This window comes from Gossypium arboreum, chromosome 7 (assembly GCF_025698485.1).
Source record: "Gossypium arboreum isolate Shixiya-1 chromosome 7, ASM2569848v2, whole genome shotgun sequence".
Taxonomy (NCBI): Eukaryota; Viridiplantae; Streptophyta; class Magnoliopsida; order Malvales; family Malvaceae; genus Gossypium; species Gossypium arboreum.
In genome coordinates this window covers 87,463,928-87,480,644 of record NC_069076.1, presented here as the reverse complement: position 1 = coordinate 87,480,644, position 16,717 = coordinate 87,463,928, and the positions used below count along the sequence as shown (strand labels likewise).

The following is a 16,717-nucleotide window of genomic DNA, read 5'->3' as shown; positions in this document are numbered from 1 at the left end:
AAAAATCGTAATTTTGTAAAAGTTAAGGGGCAAAAATGTAATTTTTCCATAATGTGATTTTTGGATTGAAATAAATAGTATGAGTGTTAAATGAGCTAAATGTGTTGTTATAGATCAAGAAAGACGTGGAATCGATCGTGATTGGGGAAAAGAAAAGCTTTCGGACTAAATTATAGCATTTCTAAAGTTTGCACCGAGGTAAGTTTGTACATGAATAATTTATCGATTTTTTTATGTTATTTTATGTTGTTATCATATGAATTGGTGACTATCCATAGAATGATTAAATGATGGAAACTTGCAAATTTAATTAGATTATGAATAAGTGTTAACGGTGAAAAAAGGAAAGATTTTCCGATTGAACCCTCGGAACAGGAACAATACAAATGACCCATTGTGAATACACGTGTGTAGTACTAAGTGCAGGCTACTATACGTACTCAATGACTTCGATCACGTGTGTAGTACTAAGTGCAGGCTACTATGCGTATCAGATAGCTTCAACTATAAGTGTGGAAAGGGGAAATATGTGTAAACAATGGTATATTTGTTATTTTTCTGTTGAGTTCAACGGGAAAAATCGATAAAGTGGTAATATGTGAAAGTTATTATAAGGTGGATATGTGCAAATTTATGTTTATGAAAATTTAGGAGCTATGTGCTCGATAATTGAGTGAATTCTGGTATAACAAAAAGGACTAGGTGAAATTATGCAAGAGTGAATTTTAGAAATAAAACAGTGTTGGACAACAGCCGTTACATGATTTTAAAAATTTACCAAAAATCGTGGAAGTTGAATAAAAATGAAAATGATATATGAAAATAAAGCTTAATGAGTCTATTTTCACATAAAAGAAACAGGGGAGGCAAAAGAATTCTATATTGTGTGATATTTGAATTCTTGTGAAATAGGGTCTAAATGAATTTGAGATCCCCTGTTCTGAATTTAGAAATTCACCATAAATTGTAAAAAAATTATTAAGAGTAATACTTTACATGCATAGATTCCTTGTTGAGTCTATTTTTAAGGGAAACAAACGGCATGGTCGTTGGAACTCTGTACAGGGAGAAATTTGGTTTATAGTGCACAGGGGTCAGAATAGTCAAACCCTGAAACAGGGGAGACTTTAACTAATAAACTGTACTAATTGACCTGACCAAAAATTCTAGAAAAAAATTAGTAAGTATACATATGAGTCTAGTTTCAGGGAAAATTTACAGAATTGGATTTCGAGTTTTGTAGCTCGAGATATGATTTTTTTAAACCAGGACTCCAGAAAATAGCATGTCCTGAATATGTGATTATATACTAGTATGATTGTTTTACTTTGATAAATTGAATATCAATTTCGTACTTACTTACTAAGCTATATGCTTACCTTCTTTTCTTTTTCTTGTCTTATAGAATTACTAAGCCAGCTCGAGATTTGGAGATCGTCGAAGACCCATCCACACTATCAATACTTTTTGGTATTTTGAAAACACTATTTTGGAATTATGGCATGTATAGAGGGCTGGATCATTTTGTTATGTGTCATAATTAATTTGTTTTAAAATATTACTTTTCAAAATTTGATAAGTTACTTGTACTTATGTATATCTGTTAATGTTATCTATTTTTGTTCAAGCTAGAGGAATTAATTACGTAAGATCAGGTAAATGTGTGAATTCATGTTTTCGTGATCTGTAATATTTCATACCTTGTTTCGGCTTAGAACATAGGTAAGGGGTGTTACATTAGGTTACCAAGATGTGATTACATGTAAGACCATGTCTGGGACATTGGCATTGTATTGTGATTACGTGTAAGACCATGTATGGGACATTGGCATTATTAATCGATTTCGTGTGAGACCCTGTCTAGGACAGTGGCATCGATATGTGATAACATGTAAGACCATATCTAGGATATCGTATTGTACGAGCTATATGTGATTGCTGAGTATCCACAACGATTCTGAACGGTTCAATGGGCATAGTCAAGATGAGAATGAAAGTACAATCAAATTAAGTGATACAGGTTCATACAGAACCTATATGAGAATCAAATGAAGGTAATTTGGTAAGTTCTTAGTGTATCATGTATATGAAATGAGAAAGATTTATGTGTAAGTATGTTTCATGCCAAAATGTGTTTATTTGGCTATAATGAGGTATGAATTGAACAATATGTGAGAAATGAGTTATAGTTGTTTTAACTAAATATACCTATGGCATGTAGTGCGTGAAACACCGATATTTGATGATATTTCACATAATTCACTTGGTCAAGAAAAGGTGATAAATATTGAATTGAATAAAGTTTATATATATAATCGCTTATGCATATGAAAATATGAATGGATTGATAATAAGTATTCAAACCATATGTTTTGAATGAATAAACTCATGAAAATCTTAATCATCTATGTGCATGAATTCGAGATAGAATGATGAAACCATATGAATTATATCATGTTTGGTGAAATCATATGAATTATATCATGTTTTGAGTAATTGTTTAAAATGCGGTTATTTAATAATATGAGTTTATTACCATACGAGCTTACTAAGTTTATAGCTTACTTTGTTTTCTTTTCTATGTTTATAGAATTTCAAAGGCATGCTCGGTTTGGAAATCGTCGGAGATTTCGTCATACTATCCAGCTATGGTTTGATACTTATGAGTTTTATGATTTTGGTTATATGGCATGTATAGGCTTGAGTCTTTTTGATAAAGATTTTGGTGATGTATTTGGCCATTTTATATGGGTTATTAATGACTTATGTTTGATGTGTAATTTGTCTTGTGTAGTGACATAATTTGGTAGGGTTGGTGATGGTTCAAGTTGATCATTTGGTTATTTGGTATATGATGAGTATTTACTTATGAAAAGCATGATTTTGGACTTGATAAGTGAATGACTAATAGATGATTTATGAGTCAATCTTTGTGTGTGATTAATGATGATAAAATACATATTTGAGATAGGTTGAATTGATGAATGTGATATGTGTTTTGGTATGTGATGGAATAGGTGTGAAATGAGATATGAATCATGCTAGTTTTGGTATGTGTTTGGTACAGGAAATGGTTATGATTTAAGTTGATGAAATAGAGGGACTTGGTGTAACATGTTTGGTGCATAAAATAACATGTTTTGGCTGCCTATTAATGTATTTGAAATGGTGCAAAATGTTGTGTTTTAGGTATGCATGAGGAGGGTGAGAAATATGGCTTAAACCAAGCCTATTTTCACTCCACACGACTGAGTCGGGCGTGTGGCTCGACCGTGTGTGACACATGGTCTTCGTACACGGCCGTGTGTCCCCTGAGATAGCCCTTCGAATTAATTTAGTATACCCTATAGGTTTGGCACAGCCTAGACACACGGACGTGTCTACTGGCCGTGTGTAGCACACAGGCTGGCACATCGGCGTGTGTCTGGCCGTGTGACCCAAGTTAGTAACCCCTCCAGATTTTCCACGGCCAAGGCACACGGGCGTATCTCTGGACGTGTGGTGTAAGTCAGTATGTATGCCCTGTTTTCACATGGCCTAAGGCACGGGCGTGTTTGGTGGCCATGTTAGGCACACGGCCTGTTCACACAGGCGTGTGGCCCTGGAATATTTGAAAATTTTATGTGTTTCTCTAAAGTTTGCAAATGTTATCGGTTTAGTTCCGAACCACTTCTAAACATGTTTTAAGGTCTCGTAGAGCCTTATAAGGGACAATGTGAATGATTTGAATGGATTTTGATTATGAATGCTTAAATGTATGTGAAGGTGTATTATCCGGTGATGCCTTGTAACCCTATTCTGGCGATGGATACGGGTAAGGGGTGTTACAAATATATCAATATATTTAATAAAATCCAATTAAAATTTTTAAGTTAATAATTTGGTCCTTAGTTCAAACCGACTCTATCTGTGACACTCCATACCTGGATTCGGCGATCGAATCGGGTGGAGGTGTTACACTAAAATCCTTTACTTTTCTAATCTAAGAATCTGTTTTTCTTGGCAAAGCTCCAACACCAACTAGTCAATTCTTTCTTCTCCAACAACACATATAACGAAAATGTCAATAGTCATGTTCGTAAAGAGTTTGAATAAAATAACCTTAAATAATCATATTGGAGATTATAAGAATATATTCTCTTACCCTATTCTCCACTTCTCACTCTAACTCAAGCTGTCCCTCTTAGCTCATGAAAACCCATGATTTCAATGGTGTAGAAGATAATGAAATTATGTTTAGAAATGAGTTTTAAGATTTTAGCAAGAAAATAACTTGAGTAGTGGAAACTTTCAATGAAATTTGAGAAAAGATGATAAATGTGAAAAGAGAAAGCTTTCTCTCTTCTCTAATAAAGGGTGATAATGAAGAGAAAGATGAAGCTTTTCATATTTTCTTTCTTTATTTTATACATAAACCTAGTCAAAGTCAAGCCAATTTTGATTGTATGGCCCACAATTTTTCATACATAAAAAAATTCAAATCTCATGGCCATGAACTTTCCCTTTAAAAAACATATTTGCATAAAGTCTAAATATCTTATTAAAATATTATTTACAAGCCTCAACACATCCTTTAATGGAGAAATTGCACCTTTAGTTCCTTTCTCTCATCACTTTTTGTTATTATTTAATCCAAACATAACACTTAGCACATTTAATCTTCATATAACATTGCAGAGGTCCATAACAAATTCCATACATCAATTTTATCATCGAAATAATACTTCCATCATGAAATACTTATGAAATGACTAAAATACCCTTTTATAGCGAAATTGTCAATTTGTCTATTTGGTCTCTTAAGCTCCCTTTGGATGACCAAATTCTAGTGCGGTGGAAGGGAATAGATCGGGCCACACCGTAAAATTTCCACTGCTCCATTTATGTCCAGTTGAAAATTCAAAGCTGCAAACGCTTACATGCCTTTTTTGTTCTTTTTCATTTATTAATAAATTAAATAAAGAAAAATAAAAAACACTTTGATGGTTAAAGAAAAAATAATAAACATTTTCCCCATTATTTTATAACAAACTAATATAGGTTATTATCAAAAGAAATTTTAATTTACCATTCATTGAATTAACTACTTTTAGATTATTTATTTTAATTTTTAATTATTTTGATTTACAAATGTTAAAATTCTCATTTTATATAATAAAATATCGAAGATACGTTTTAATATTTTATTAAGTGAATTTATAAATTCACATATTTTTAATAATTTCGTAAAATAAAATAATTTTAAAACCTTCTATTATATATTATTTCTAATATAATGTCCTTAATAGTCATTTTCTATTCTCACCTCACCGTTACAGCTGCGTTTGAATCCAAACACACACTCCATCGTTATTTCTAATCTCACCGCTACAGTATTCAATCTCACCTCTTCAATAACTAATCTCACCGTCATTATTGTTTTTAACCTCACCGGAAGTAAACATACCACTCATCCAAACTAAGCCTTAGTAAAATTTCTTAACAATAATAAACACTTATCCCTTATAAACATCATAGTTCAAATATATCCCTTAATATAAGTCCACAATGTTGGAAATTACCTTTTATATCCATTTCCCAAAAATAATGGAAATTTTATAATTTAGCCCCTAAACTTTTATCTTATTCAATTTAGCCCAAAAACTAATTTTATTGACACATGTAAATATCCCATGAAATCTTAATATCAACAAATAATTATCAAACCAAAATTTCTCCTATTGTTCACTTCACCCCTCTAGCCCTCATACTTTTCATATTTAACAATTTAATTCCTTTCTTTTCCACAATTTTGCATTCCAAAATTTACTTTATCAATTTCTAGCAATAATTCTTTATAATTCTTAAAATAAAATTCTCTTGATTGGTCTCATATTTGAATTTTCTCAAATTCATTGTTACGATCTCTGAAACATTGCCACTTACCGTACTAAAAAATTTGGGGGTGTTACAATAGAAGTGGCCACTTTCGATTTGCACTTAATAGGCCACTCCAAAAACTTGCCTCAACATATACGATTTTTTATAATATAATATGTACTAAACATAAATATGTCACATTATAAAATAAAATTATATTATTAATATAATTATTAATTAATTTTTTGTTTAAAGTAATTTAATTAAGCTTATCAAATAATAAAGGGATAAATGCAAATATAGGGATTTCGATGTTACTATCTCATTGATCGTTAGGTTTGTGGATACAAACAAATATGATTTAAGAGAAGCTAAATGAAATTTAAGAGAATAATATGTCAAAGAATATATCTTATTCTAATAAAATTTAAAATATTTTATTTTAGAAAATATTTTTCTTATATTTTTATACATTATATATTAATTTTGTAAATTATAATAAAATTTAAGACATACTTATGATTAAAGTATAGTTTTATGTGTAAGAGTCTTTGGTTCAAACTTTGTTAAAAGCAATTATTTTGTAACAAATATATTCATATACGAATCTGTAATTTGAATTGCATTCAGAATTCATGTTCCACCATGTCAATTCTCTTTTCATGAGAGCAAAATACAAGATTAAAGTCTTCAAAAGATATTACCCACATTTGTCAAGTTTGTCTTGTCATCACCATGGAATGGATCAATGATTGGATAATAAATTCTGCGCACATACTATTCAAGGAATTCTACACCCGAAATTACCGATTATTTGGCAACTTCATGGTGAGGAGGAAAATGTTAGCAAAGATTTAAGGTTATATCCATGCTGGCTGCAGTTTCTATTAGGTGTTAGAATGCAGAAATAGGTTAGAAATGAATCACAAGGTTCAAGTCAAAAGCAAGATAATGTAGAAAAAAGCAGTGAATTTCTCATCTTTGCTGCAACTCCTTGAGCTTTTACAGGAGGCATAGTTGTGCCTTTTTAAGAGTAAAGTGAGAAGATTAGGGAGCATGTGATGGCTTTTCTTTGTTTTGTTATCGGCAATAGGAAGGTGGCATGAGCCAATGATTCAATTGAATAATGCTTCTCCACATATTTTTCCAGTTGATCATGTTATATTCATTATTCACAAAAGTGGCCCTATCAATCAACGTGGGTTTTAGGTTAAAAAGGTAGTTCATCTTTTGCTTTTATGCTTCCCAACTCCTCCAAAACACGCCCTGTTTGGCGCTGTTGGAAAGTTGCCCAACAAATCCTGGAGAGGATCTTTTGTGTCTTTGCTCCAAGTTTTAGCACAATAATAACTAATACTTGTGCTGTGCCCTCAGCCAAGCTAATCTTGCTACAGGATAAATCTGGACAACCAAAGTTGGGATACCATGTGAAGGGACCATTTCCTTGTAATGTTTAACACAAAACAATCGCTACTGCTATATCATATATCAGTGCTACCGATAAATATAAAAGTATTTATTCCACTATTTTTCTACCATTTTTAACATATATACACTAGAACCGATATTCTCACAAAGCTACACATGAACTTTGATTTTATGTGTAATTTGTTATATAAACTTTAATTTATTTAATTATATATATAAAACTTTAATTTTAACTCAAATGTACACAATTAAATAATTAAATACACAATTTTATTCTTATGTTGATAAATAAAATTATGTAAGCAATCATGTAAACGTAAAATTGTGCTATATTTTTATAATTGTGTAATTGATTAGTGAAAATTGAATCAAATTAAACTTTCATGCATAAAATTATACTTCATGTATAACATTGTATATTTGACCAAAGTTCATGTATAGTTTTGAGATTTATCCCAACAACATTTAATCTTTGAACTTGTCAACATTTCTCAATTTAGTCTCTGAACTTTTTTGAGTCCACATCAATTTTGGAATTTGGCAGCTCTTCCTAATTTGGTCCTTCAACTTGAATTTCTTCTATGTGTGATGCTATTGTACTATGAAATTGTGTTATATCATTACTTGGAATTATATAAAACTAAAAATATTAAAAGAAATTATATTTTTTAAATTTGATAAAATTTAAATGATGATATGATATAATCTTAGAATATTGTGTCATTATATTTTAATAAAATCTAAATTCAAAAATCAAAATGGAAAAACTGTAAAATTCTAAAACGAATATGAATAGAAAAAAAAAACCCAGAATGAAAAAAATTACCAAAGAAAATAAATCCAAATGTAATTAATTTAAGAATTGTATATATTAACTTTGTATAAAAAGAGTGATTAAAGTTTTTATCAACGTCGAAACCGGGTTAGCCATCCAACCCGAATATTGTATAGAAAGAAACTTACATTGTGTGATACATCTAATAATCTAATCTGAAATTTTACCCTTTGACTTCGACTCTGCTTATAAATCCATTCTCCCACTCTCCCTTTCTCTTACGATTCAGCCACGCAGTTAAGGATTCCAGTGTCATTGGGTCGTATATTCCACGGGATGAAGTAAAGATTGGGTTTACAATATAAAGTACATAAAAAAAGAATATAAAGGAAAATGAAAAGGGTGGGAAAACAGAAAACAATTGACTTCAAATAACGGAAGGAAACGAGAGAGTGATGATGAGGTGGTGAAAAAATGTGAATGAGAGGAGATGAAGAAGAAACCTTGGATCCCAAAAAAGTTACCAGCTTTTTTTTCCTTTTCCTTTATTTTCTCTTACTTTCTCACTTCCCAAACATTCCCCTACCTCTTTTAGTAGTAGCATTGTAGCTGTACTTCTCTTTCACTCAAATTCCTACCAGGAAGAAAGCTCAACAAAAAGAAAAGAATAAAGAAACAGTTTTTCTTTTTGTTTTTTCTTTTTTTAGTATAAGTTAATTTGAGGTTTAATCTAATGGGAGCTGGTTGCTCCAAACTATCACTCTGCTGGTGGCCGTCAAATTTCAAGTCAAACCTCCATGGCTCTTCTGATCTCGGTTAGTTAGTTAGTTAGTTAGTTAGTTGACATATTCCGTCACTTTCTCGAGAAAATTGTACTCAAATTTCTATATTTATTTCAAAATTTTATTTCGGTTTGTAAGCGTTAGAGAATGAGAAGGAAGCGTTACCTGCTGGATTCCGCGAGTACAGCTTGGACCAATTAAGAGCTGCCACATCAGGCTTCTGTACGGACAACATTGTATCGGAGCATGGAGAGAAAGCTCCCAATGTAGTTTACAGGGGGAAGCTCGACGAGGATCGTTTCATCGCCGTTAAACGCTTCAATAGATCAGCTTGGCCTGATCCTCGACAGTTCCTTGTATATACATTTACTTATTTTTAATGCAATTTCATTTTCAGTTGATTTGTAATTATTGATTTTATTTTCCCTTTAATCTTTCTATGGGGTTATTTTAGGAGGAAGCCAGAGCAGTTGGTCGCGAGCGATTGGCGAATTTGATTGGTTGTTGCTGTGAAGGAAATGAGAGATTGTTAGTTGCTGAGTTCATGCCTAAAGAGACTCTCTCTAGGCATCTTTTTCACTGTAATTACTAATTATCACTCTGACTCTCTGATCTTTATCCCCCTCCCCCTTACTTTTTAATCTTAATTTCTTTTACTATATAGAATGAATGTTCAGGTAATTAATATATCTTACTAATTATATGGTGTAGGGGAGAATCAGCATATGAAATGGGCAATGAGGCTGAGAGTGGCGCTATATCTAGCGCAAGCTCTTGACTACTGCAGTAGTAGAGGAAGGGCATTATACCATGACCTTAATGCATATAGAATCTTGTTTGATCAGGTAATTCTAATCTTTATCTTCCATATTTGAACATATTAACTTGCTTCAAATGTTCACTTTGATATTTGTATCCAAATCTTACGATGGTTAACTTCCTGATAGGAGGGCAATCCTAAATTATCTAGTTATGGTCTTATGAAGAACAGCAGAGACGGAAAAAGTTATAGTACAAACTTGGCTTTCACCCCTCCGGAGTACCTAAGGACGGGTAATACTGTGCTAACAGATAAAGTTTTAGAACTCATGTACAATGGCAACTGTCTGTCTATGTTACATTATATATATATATGCATGTATTGGGGGAAATGATATGTGCATTTGGCTTTGGGTACTTGAGGTTCTCATGCAACATATGTTTAGGCGAGCTAATTTAGGCACCTTTCCATGGCAGGAAGGGTTATACCAGAGAGTGTGGTTTACAGTTTTGGAACCTTATTGCTTGATCTTCTCAGTGGCAAGCATATACCACCAAGCCATGTGAGTTTTATTCTCTCCTTAATCTTCTTTAAACTGGAAGTCTTGTATGGAACCTTTTCTCCTAGCAGCTTAAGAAATTATTCAAACATGATAATTTAAAATGCTCGAGTGTTGGATCTTTATCATAATGCAGGCACTTGACCTAATACGTGGGAAGAACTTTCTGATGCTAATGGACTCATGTCTGGAGGGTCATTTTTCAAATAATGATGGAACTGAACTAGTGCGGTTAGCTTCACGATGTTTGCAGTATGAACCTCGTGAGAGGCCAAATGTGAAGTCTCTTGTAACTACTCTTACTCCAATTCAGAAGGAAACTGAGGTATGCTCACATTTTTCCCCATTATCTTCACCTATTTCTTGTATCCAACTTTTATTTTGTATAAGTCCATACCAAACGTATTAATACTTTTAAGTAGAAACAAAGCTATGCCTTATTACTGCAAAGTGATCTCACTTACATTTTTCCAACAATGGGGTTGCTGTGGCAGATATTGAAAATTAGTTACTTGCTAGCTTAAAGCTTTATGATAGGGATCAAGAAGTGTAACTTTTCCTTTTAAGTTCTGAAAAATGAGTGTTGAACTTACTTTCATTGTTCTGCTGTTCATAAGTATATTATGATTAGTTAAATTACCTTTGTTACCTGTATTCCTTAACAGGTCCCATCACATGTTTTGATGGGCATTCCACATGGAACGCTGTCCTCGAAACAAAAAATATTAACACCTCTGGGAGAGGCATGTTCCAGAATGGATCTAACTGCAATACATGAAATGGTGGAGAAGAACGGATACAAAGATGATGAGGGGATTGCAAATGAGGTTAGCAATCTTTACTTTTTATTTTGTTAAAATCTGAGTCAGAGTAAAAATAGTGAAGAGAAAAAGCAAGTTGATAGCTCATTGGTGCATTGATATAACACAAACTCTAGAAGTATCATGTTCTTGGTCTTTATTACTATTCATTTTTCTTCAAGTACCCCGAAACATATTGAACCTCGCTATATAAGGACGTAACATCCAAAAATCTTCCAGAACTAAAAATAAATAAATAAACATACATGTGCCAAACTCGTACTCATATTTAACCCTTTATAAATAAACCTGTACTGTTTTGTGCTAAGTGGCGTTTGTTTGTTTCTGCTTTGCAGCTTTCTTTCCAAATGTGGACGGATCAGATACAGGAAACTCTGAATTCGAAAAAACGTGGAGATACAGCTTTTCGAGCAAAAGAGTTTGAAACAGCCATTGAATGCTACAGCCATGTAAGTATTTTATTTTCAAATTTAGTATTATTCAGAACCATTTTATTATCTGCAATCAAAATCAGACAATGACTTCGACACTTAAAACATGATTGATCTTGTCTACAGTTCATTGGAGGGATGATGGTATCACCAACTGTGTTTGTCAGACGCTGCTTATGCTATATGCTTTGTGACATGCCACAAGAAGCACTTGGAGATGCCATGCAAGCGCAGGTAATATCTCCTGAGTGGCCCACGGCATTTTATCTCCAAGCTGCTGCTTTGTTTAGCCTTGGGATGGACAAAGATGCCCTGGAAACCCTCAAAGATGGTACTGACTTGGAAGCCAGAAAGCATAGCTGAAGTGTATAGGTTTTTTTAACTCTCTTTCACTTTTATCCACTTTATTTTAAGATAATAACAAGAATGGAATTTTCTTATTTGAGCTTGATTTCAAGGAGATCTGCATATCAATTATCGAAGAATCGTCCATGTATCTACTGATTGATTAAAGATTACAGTGATGAATTGAGATTATTCACTTTCAAATAGCAGGCATTGTCTTTGCATACTGAGTAACTAATAACCTATTCTATGAGGAGAAAACAGAATGAAAACTGTAATTTTGCAACTAACATTGCATACGCCCCTTAAAAGACTGGTCTATCTAAAATTTTCAATACGATACTACCTTTCATTTCCAGGTCTTCTGGCTACCTTTTATTGCAATTAATGTTCCTACTAGGATCCATACATCTCTAAGAATGGGAACCAACTTGGTAATATTGTGAAATCAGGCAATATTCAAGACCATTCGACCATTCATGGCCTGTCAATACTCAATAGTCATGAAAACCAAAAATAAAAAGTCATGCACAAAATGAGAACAGAACTAAGCAGAATGCTGCTTCAAACAAGGGAGAGAACTATTAAATAAATGCAACTCGTTCACAAAACTTCTAGGTCTTACTATGGATTTATCTTCGTGCCAGTAAAAGTTGAGTAGGTTTAAAGCACAAAGTTGTTGGTGCATGAAAGATCAAGTGGATTGAGAAATGAACTGTAAAGCCCTACCAAATCTGAAAATAACAACATGCCTACTGACTGCAAAGGATGAGCCAACAATGCAAAATCAAGTTACCAGCATCTATAATTTAAAGCAATGCATCAAGCTAGCTCAGCATTAGCCTTTGGGGCATTTTCTGTTGGTTTCATCAAGGTTGGAGGGGTATCTCCAGGTTTGGACAGATGTGGAATGTATCTCCAGCAGCGTTTGTGAACTCCACTTATTTTTTTGGGAGCATCTGCAGTTGGAGCACCTGCATTAGGCATTAATAATATCAACTAAACCACATTTAACAGTTAATTGCAGATAGAGAAATCTAATCAGATAGCAAAAACCATCAAATGCAGAAATAACATCTATTCTTCCAGAGTTATCATCGCAGTAGTTAAATCAGTCCAGGAATTACCATTTTTCTAACATGGGTCTAGGACATTGCAAATGCTCATCAAGTATAGCAACACACTGTATGATAGCCCATTTCGACAAATAACATCAGTGTTTTTAAACCATAAACAAGAAGCATCTATCAGAATCTAGTCTCCTTTGAACTCTCTTCTACACAAACTATACCATTTCCTACCTTCTACATTGACATTAAGATTGCCTAGCTGTAGCAATCATCTTGATCTTTAAAGCAGCAATGAACCATATAATTGACCTCTTCTGATCTTAGCCCATTACATATATTGATAAGGGGTAGGGGGTGGGGGTTGTCCAAATATCGAACCCGAGACTGGAGTCAACTAAAGACTTGAACACATGTCCTTTGCCACTCCACTTGCCTTTCAGTCAATGATCTTAGCCAATATTTGGCACAATGTTTAAGTTTCAGTAACTTTTTCGTCTTAATGAATCAGTGTCTTTTAAGTACACAGATGCATCTCCCAACCTACAGAATTTTTTGTTGCTTTCTGAAACACTCTTAAGTCATTTTTCGACGTGTTCAACATTATTCAGCTCACTGTTCTGCCTCTCTCTTCCCCAAGCAAATCAGTATGCATTTATGCTGCTCCTAATTCGGTGCAAAATCAGTGTTTCTCCAGCCATGGATCAGAAGTGAGAAGGGACTAAAATTCATAAACTACCACAAAAGTAAAGATCAAAATACAGCAGGAATGAGAGTCGAAGAGAAAATTATAAGCTCATTCAACTATAGTTAAGGATGCACTGAGCACTGAGATAGGCAATAAAATACCAAGCATCTTTTTAATCGAAATGGAAAATATCACCAACATTAAGTGACACCAATAATGAGCATAACAATACCAAAAGCTTAAATCCTAAAATTCAATCTAATATCTTACTCCATGTAGCAAAATAAACTATTTATATGAGTTGCTAACCGTCTTTGTGGACCACTCCCCATGCCTTGCCATGCCTTCCATCCTGCAAACAAGCACAAACCAAACAAACCCTAAGAACAGACCAACAATAGTAAGAATTGCATAATCAACTAAACCCCTATTTTTTTCGTCAACAACTTTATTATTAAAAAAACCAATACATTGTGCTCAGAACACCGGATAGAACCATTTAACCCCATCAGCTCTTCACATATCTCAGTAAAAACAACACACCAATGGTTCAAAAATCATTCTTTTCAGATATAAATGAATCACTTTTAGAAACCCAACCCGAAATTTCGTTCTTGTTTTTTTCCTTGGAGGAGTAATAGAGTGAGAAAGAGAGGACCTTATAAAGATTGATCTTGGTGATCTGATATGAAACATCAGTCCAATGAGTTTTGGCCATGTGGTAACCAAGCCCCCAGTTGGGTAAGAACTGAGCTACCTCGAAGAGGTTCTTCTTCTTTTTTCTCTTGGGCTTTTTGGAAGCTGAAGAGGAGGCGCCAGTTTTTTCTGTGGAAGTCGCAGTTGAGAGGTTTCTGAAGAAGTTGAAGGAGAGTCTCAATAGCCCAGTAGTTTGATTTTGCGCAGCTCTGTTTGCGAGTGCCGTCGCCATTTTTGGGTTTTGCTTTGGTTTCTATTCTTTACTCTGTATTAGTAAAGGGCGACTGGAGACGGGAAAGAAAGGAGACGAGGCGTATTTTCTCAAGTATAAAAAAAGGAGTTGGAGAAGAGCATTCTCAAACGGTGTCGTTTCTATTACTGTTAGAAGTGGCATTCGCTTATTGGTATGTAAGATTTCTTTTGCAGCGGGTAAATTTCATCCGATGTAACTTTAAAAAGTTATAAAATGGTCATCAAATTATTTAAAAATTTTTATTTAAATTATTAAATTATTTAAAAATTTTCATTTAAATTATTAAATTATTTAAAAAAATTTATTTAATTTATTGGGCTATTAAGTTTTTTTTTTTTAAAATTTAGTTAATAAGGCCCAAGCAATGATTCGATGATAGATATGATGGATTAATACTCATCAACGAGTGAAACATACTATAAATTCAAGTCAATCTAACAACTAATATCGAAGATCGAATAAGAAAACTATTTGAATTTTGGTTTGCAGATTCGTAATGTTCAAAGTTGTTTCATGAAAAAAAAAATTGTAAAAGAGAAGTGGAAGGAGAGCTTTCGATTGGTGTAAGAAGTACGAATAATTCAATAACGATTTTAAAAGTTTAATAACTTGAATGAAATTTTTTGAATAATTTAATAACTATTTTGAAAATTTTGAAATTTGAGTAATTTAAATTAATCATAATTTACTGTCTTTTTTTCAATAAGATTGCTTCACCTAAAAGCATACAATACTTATTATAGGATTTGTTTTTTAATAAATTTAGTGTCTTCAATTTTAAACATAAAATATGGATACATTTAACATGGTATTATTATAATCAATATATTAAATTTTTATGATGTACATGCCTTATCTCGTTTTTAATACACTTTTATTTTGTTATATATGTATGAGTTAATAGTGTTTGTGAATATAATTTTCTTTAAAAAATTAAAATTAAAATAAATCTAAATTTAATCTTAATATAAAAATTAATAATACTAGTATTATTTATTATTTATAGTAATATATAAAAAAACTATATGTTTTATTATTAATTTAAAAATATTACATTAAAATAATTATAGTAAATAAATATGTTCATATTTTATTATAAAAATGATTTAACAAATAAATTAATTTATAAAACAATTATAATTAACAATAACAATAAAAATTATTATAAAATAACCAAAATAATTTTATGAATTGAAATATTATGAAAAGAATTATAATTAAAGATAACAATCATGTTATAAATATGTCAATATTTCTTGAGTTGTGTAAGTAAATCTCAAGCATCTGTTAAATACCATTTTATAAGAATGTTGCATATGTTGGTTATTGATAAATTTTAATGTTTAAGTTAGTGAATAAAATTTATTTATTTGATCAGATATACATATACATCTCAATTTTAAAATGCTTTCCTATCTTTGTCCTACATTCAATCAACGTCTTTAGCATTCAAATATAAATTATGTAATTTAATTCTTAAAATTTTACTATTCACATCAGATTTATTATTAATATTTAAAATTTATGGAATAAATATATACATGAGATTTTAAAAAGAAAAATAATTTAAATATTATTTGGTGTAAGAATATTAAAATGGTAAATGTCATAAAAATAGAATATTTTAACACCTTAACCTTATATTATATATATTCCTTTTATTAAAATGCATTTTAAAACATTTTTAAATTTGGTTAATATACTATTTATTTATTTATTTTTATTAATGTATTAAATTAACATATTATATTATCATAATTTTAAAATTATTTACTTAATGTATAAAAAATTTAATAGAATAAAGGGATAAAATTGATCAAAAATATAAAAAGGCAGGGTAAAAATGAAGATTATCCCGGAATTTTATGTTAGAGTTAGTATTGAGATTATCCTTTATATTTCAAAATTCTATAACTATTGGAAACATAAGATTATATTTTATTTAATTAACAGAACTTTTATATTTTTTTTTATTATGTGCTTTTTGTCTTATGAATAAACATTATTACGTTAATACCTAAAGATAGACACGTAATAGCTACATTATGTTTTATTTTATTTTTACATTTTCTTTTCTTAACGAGTTACTAAACTATTTTTTAGTCAAATGTTTTTCGAAATTTATCCTTAATATTTTTGAATTCATTGGTATTCATATATCTTCTATTTTAATTAAAAATACTCAAGTTTGTTGAACATAAAGCTTGTATTCGATAACTTAGAATATTTATTTTGTCAATTAGAACATATTTG

General features: G+C 31.5%; 2 protein-coding genes across 3 annotated transcripts; one reads left to right on the top strand and one right to left on the bottom strand.

The window, feature by feature from the left end:
- The first annotated feature begins 8,206 nt into the window (after nt 1-8,206).
- On the top strand, nt 8,207-11,966 carry LOC108459989 (serine/threonine-protein kinase BSK5-like). 2 transcript variants are annotated; one of them, XM_053030890.1, is made up of 10 exons: nt 8,207-8,877; nt 8,989-9,200; nt 9,299-9,425; nt 9,556-9,689; nt 9,792-9,897; nt 10,081-10,166; nt 10,300-10,488; nt 10,829-10,990; nt 11,320-11,433; nt 11,542-11,966. In XM_053030890.1, the coding sequence occupies exons 1-10, from the start codon at nt 8,796-8,798 to the stop codon at nt 11,776-11,778; spliced, it is 1,449 nt and encodes a 482-aa protein (XP_052886850.1). In that variant the 5' UTR covers nt 8,207-8,795; the 3' UTR covers nt 11,779-11,966. The 2 variants fall into 2 exon arrangements, with proteins under 2 accessions (XP_052886850.1, XP_017614867.1); XM_017759378.2 differs by having other exon boundaries at nt 8,210-8,877; nt 8,983-9,200.
- Nucleotides 11,967-12,362: 396 nt separating this feature from the next.
- On the bottom strand, nt 12,363-14,544 carry LOC108460000 (uncharacterized). Its single transcript, XM_017759389.2, has 3 exons — nt 14,174-14,544; nt 13,825-13,867; nt 12,363-12,734 (listed from the first exon to the last, which is right to left on the bottom strand). The coding sequence occupies exons 1-3, from the start codon at nt 14,441-14,443 to the stop codon at nt 12,583-12,585; spliced, it is 465 nt and encodes a 154-aa protein (XP_017614878.1). The 5' UTR covers nt 14,444-14,544; the 3' UTR covers nt 12,363-12,582.
- Between the last annotated feature and the right edge of the window lie 2,173 nt (nt 14,545-16,717).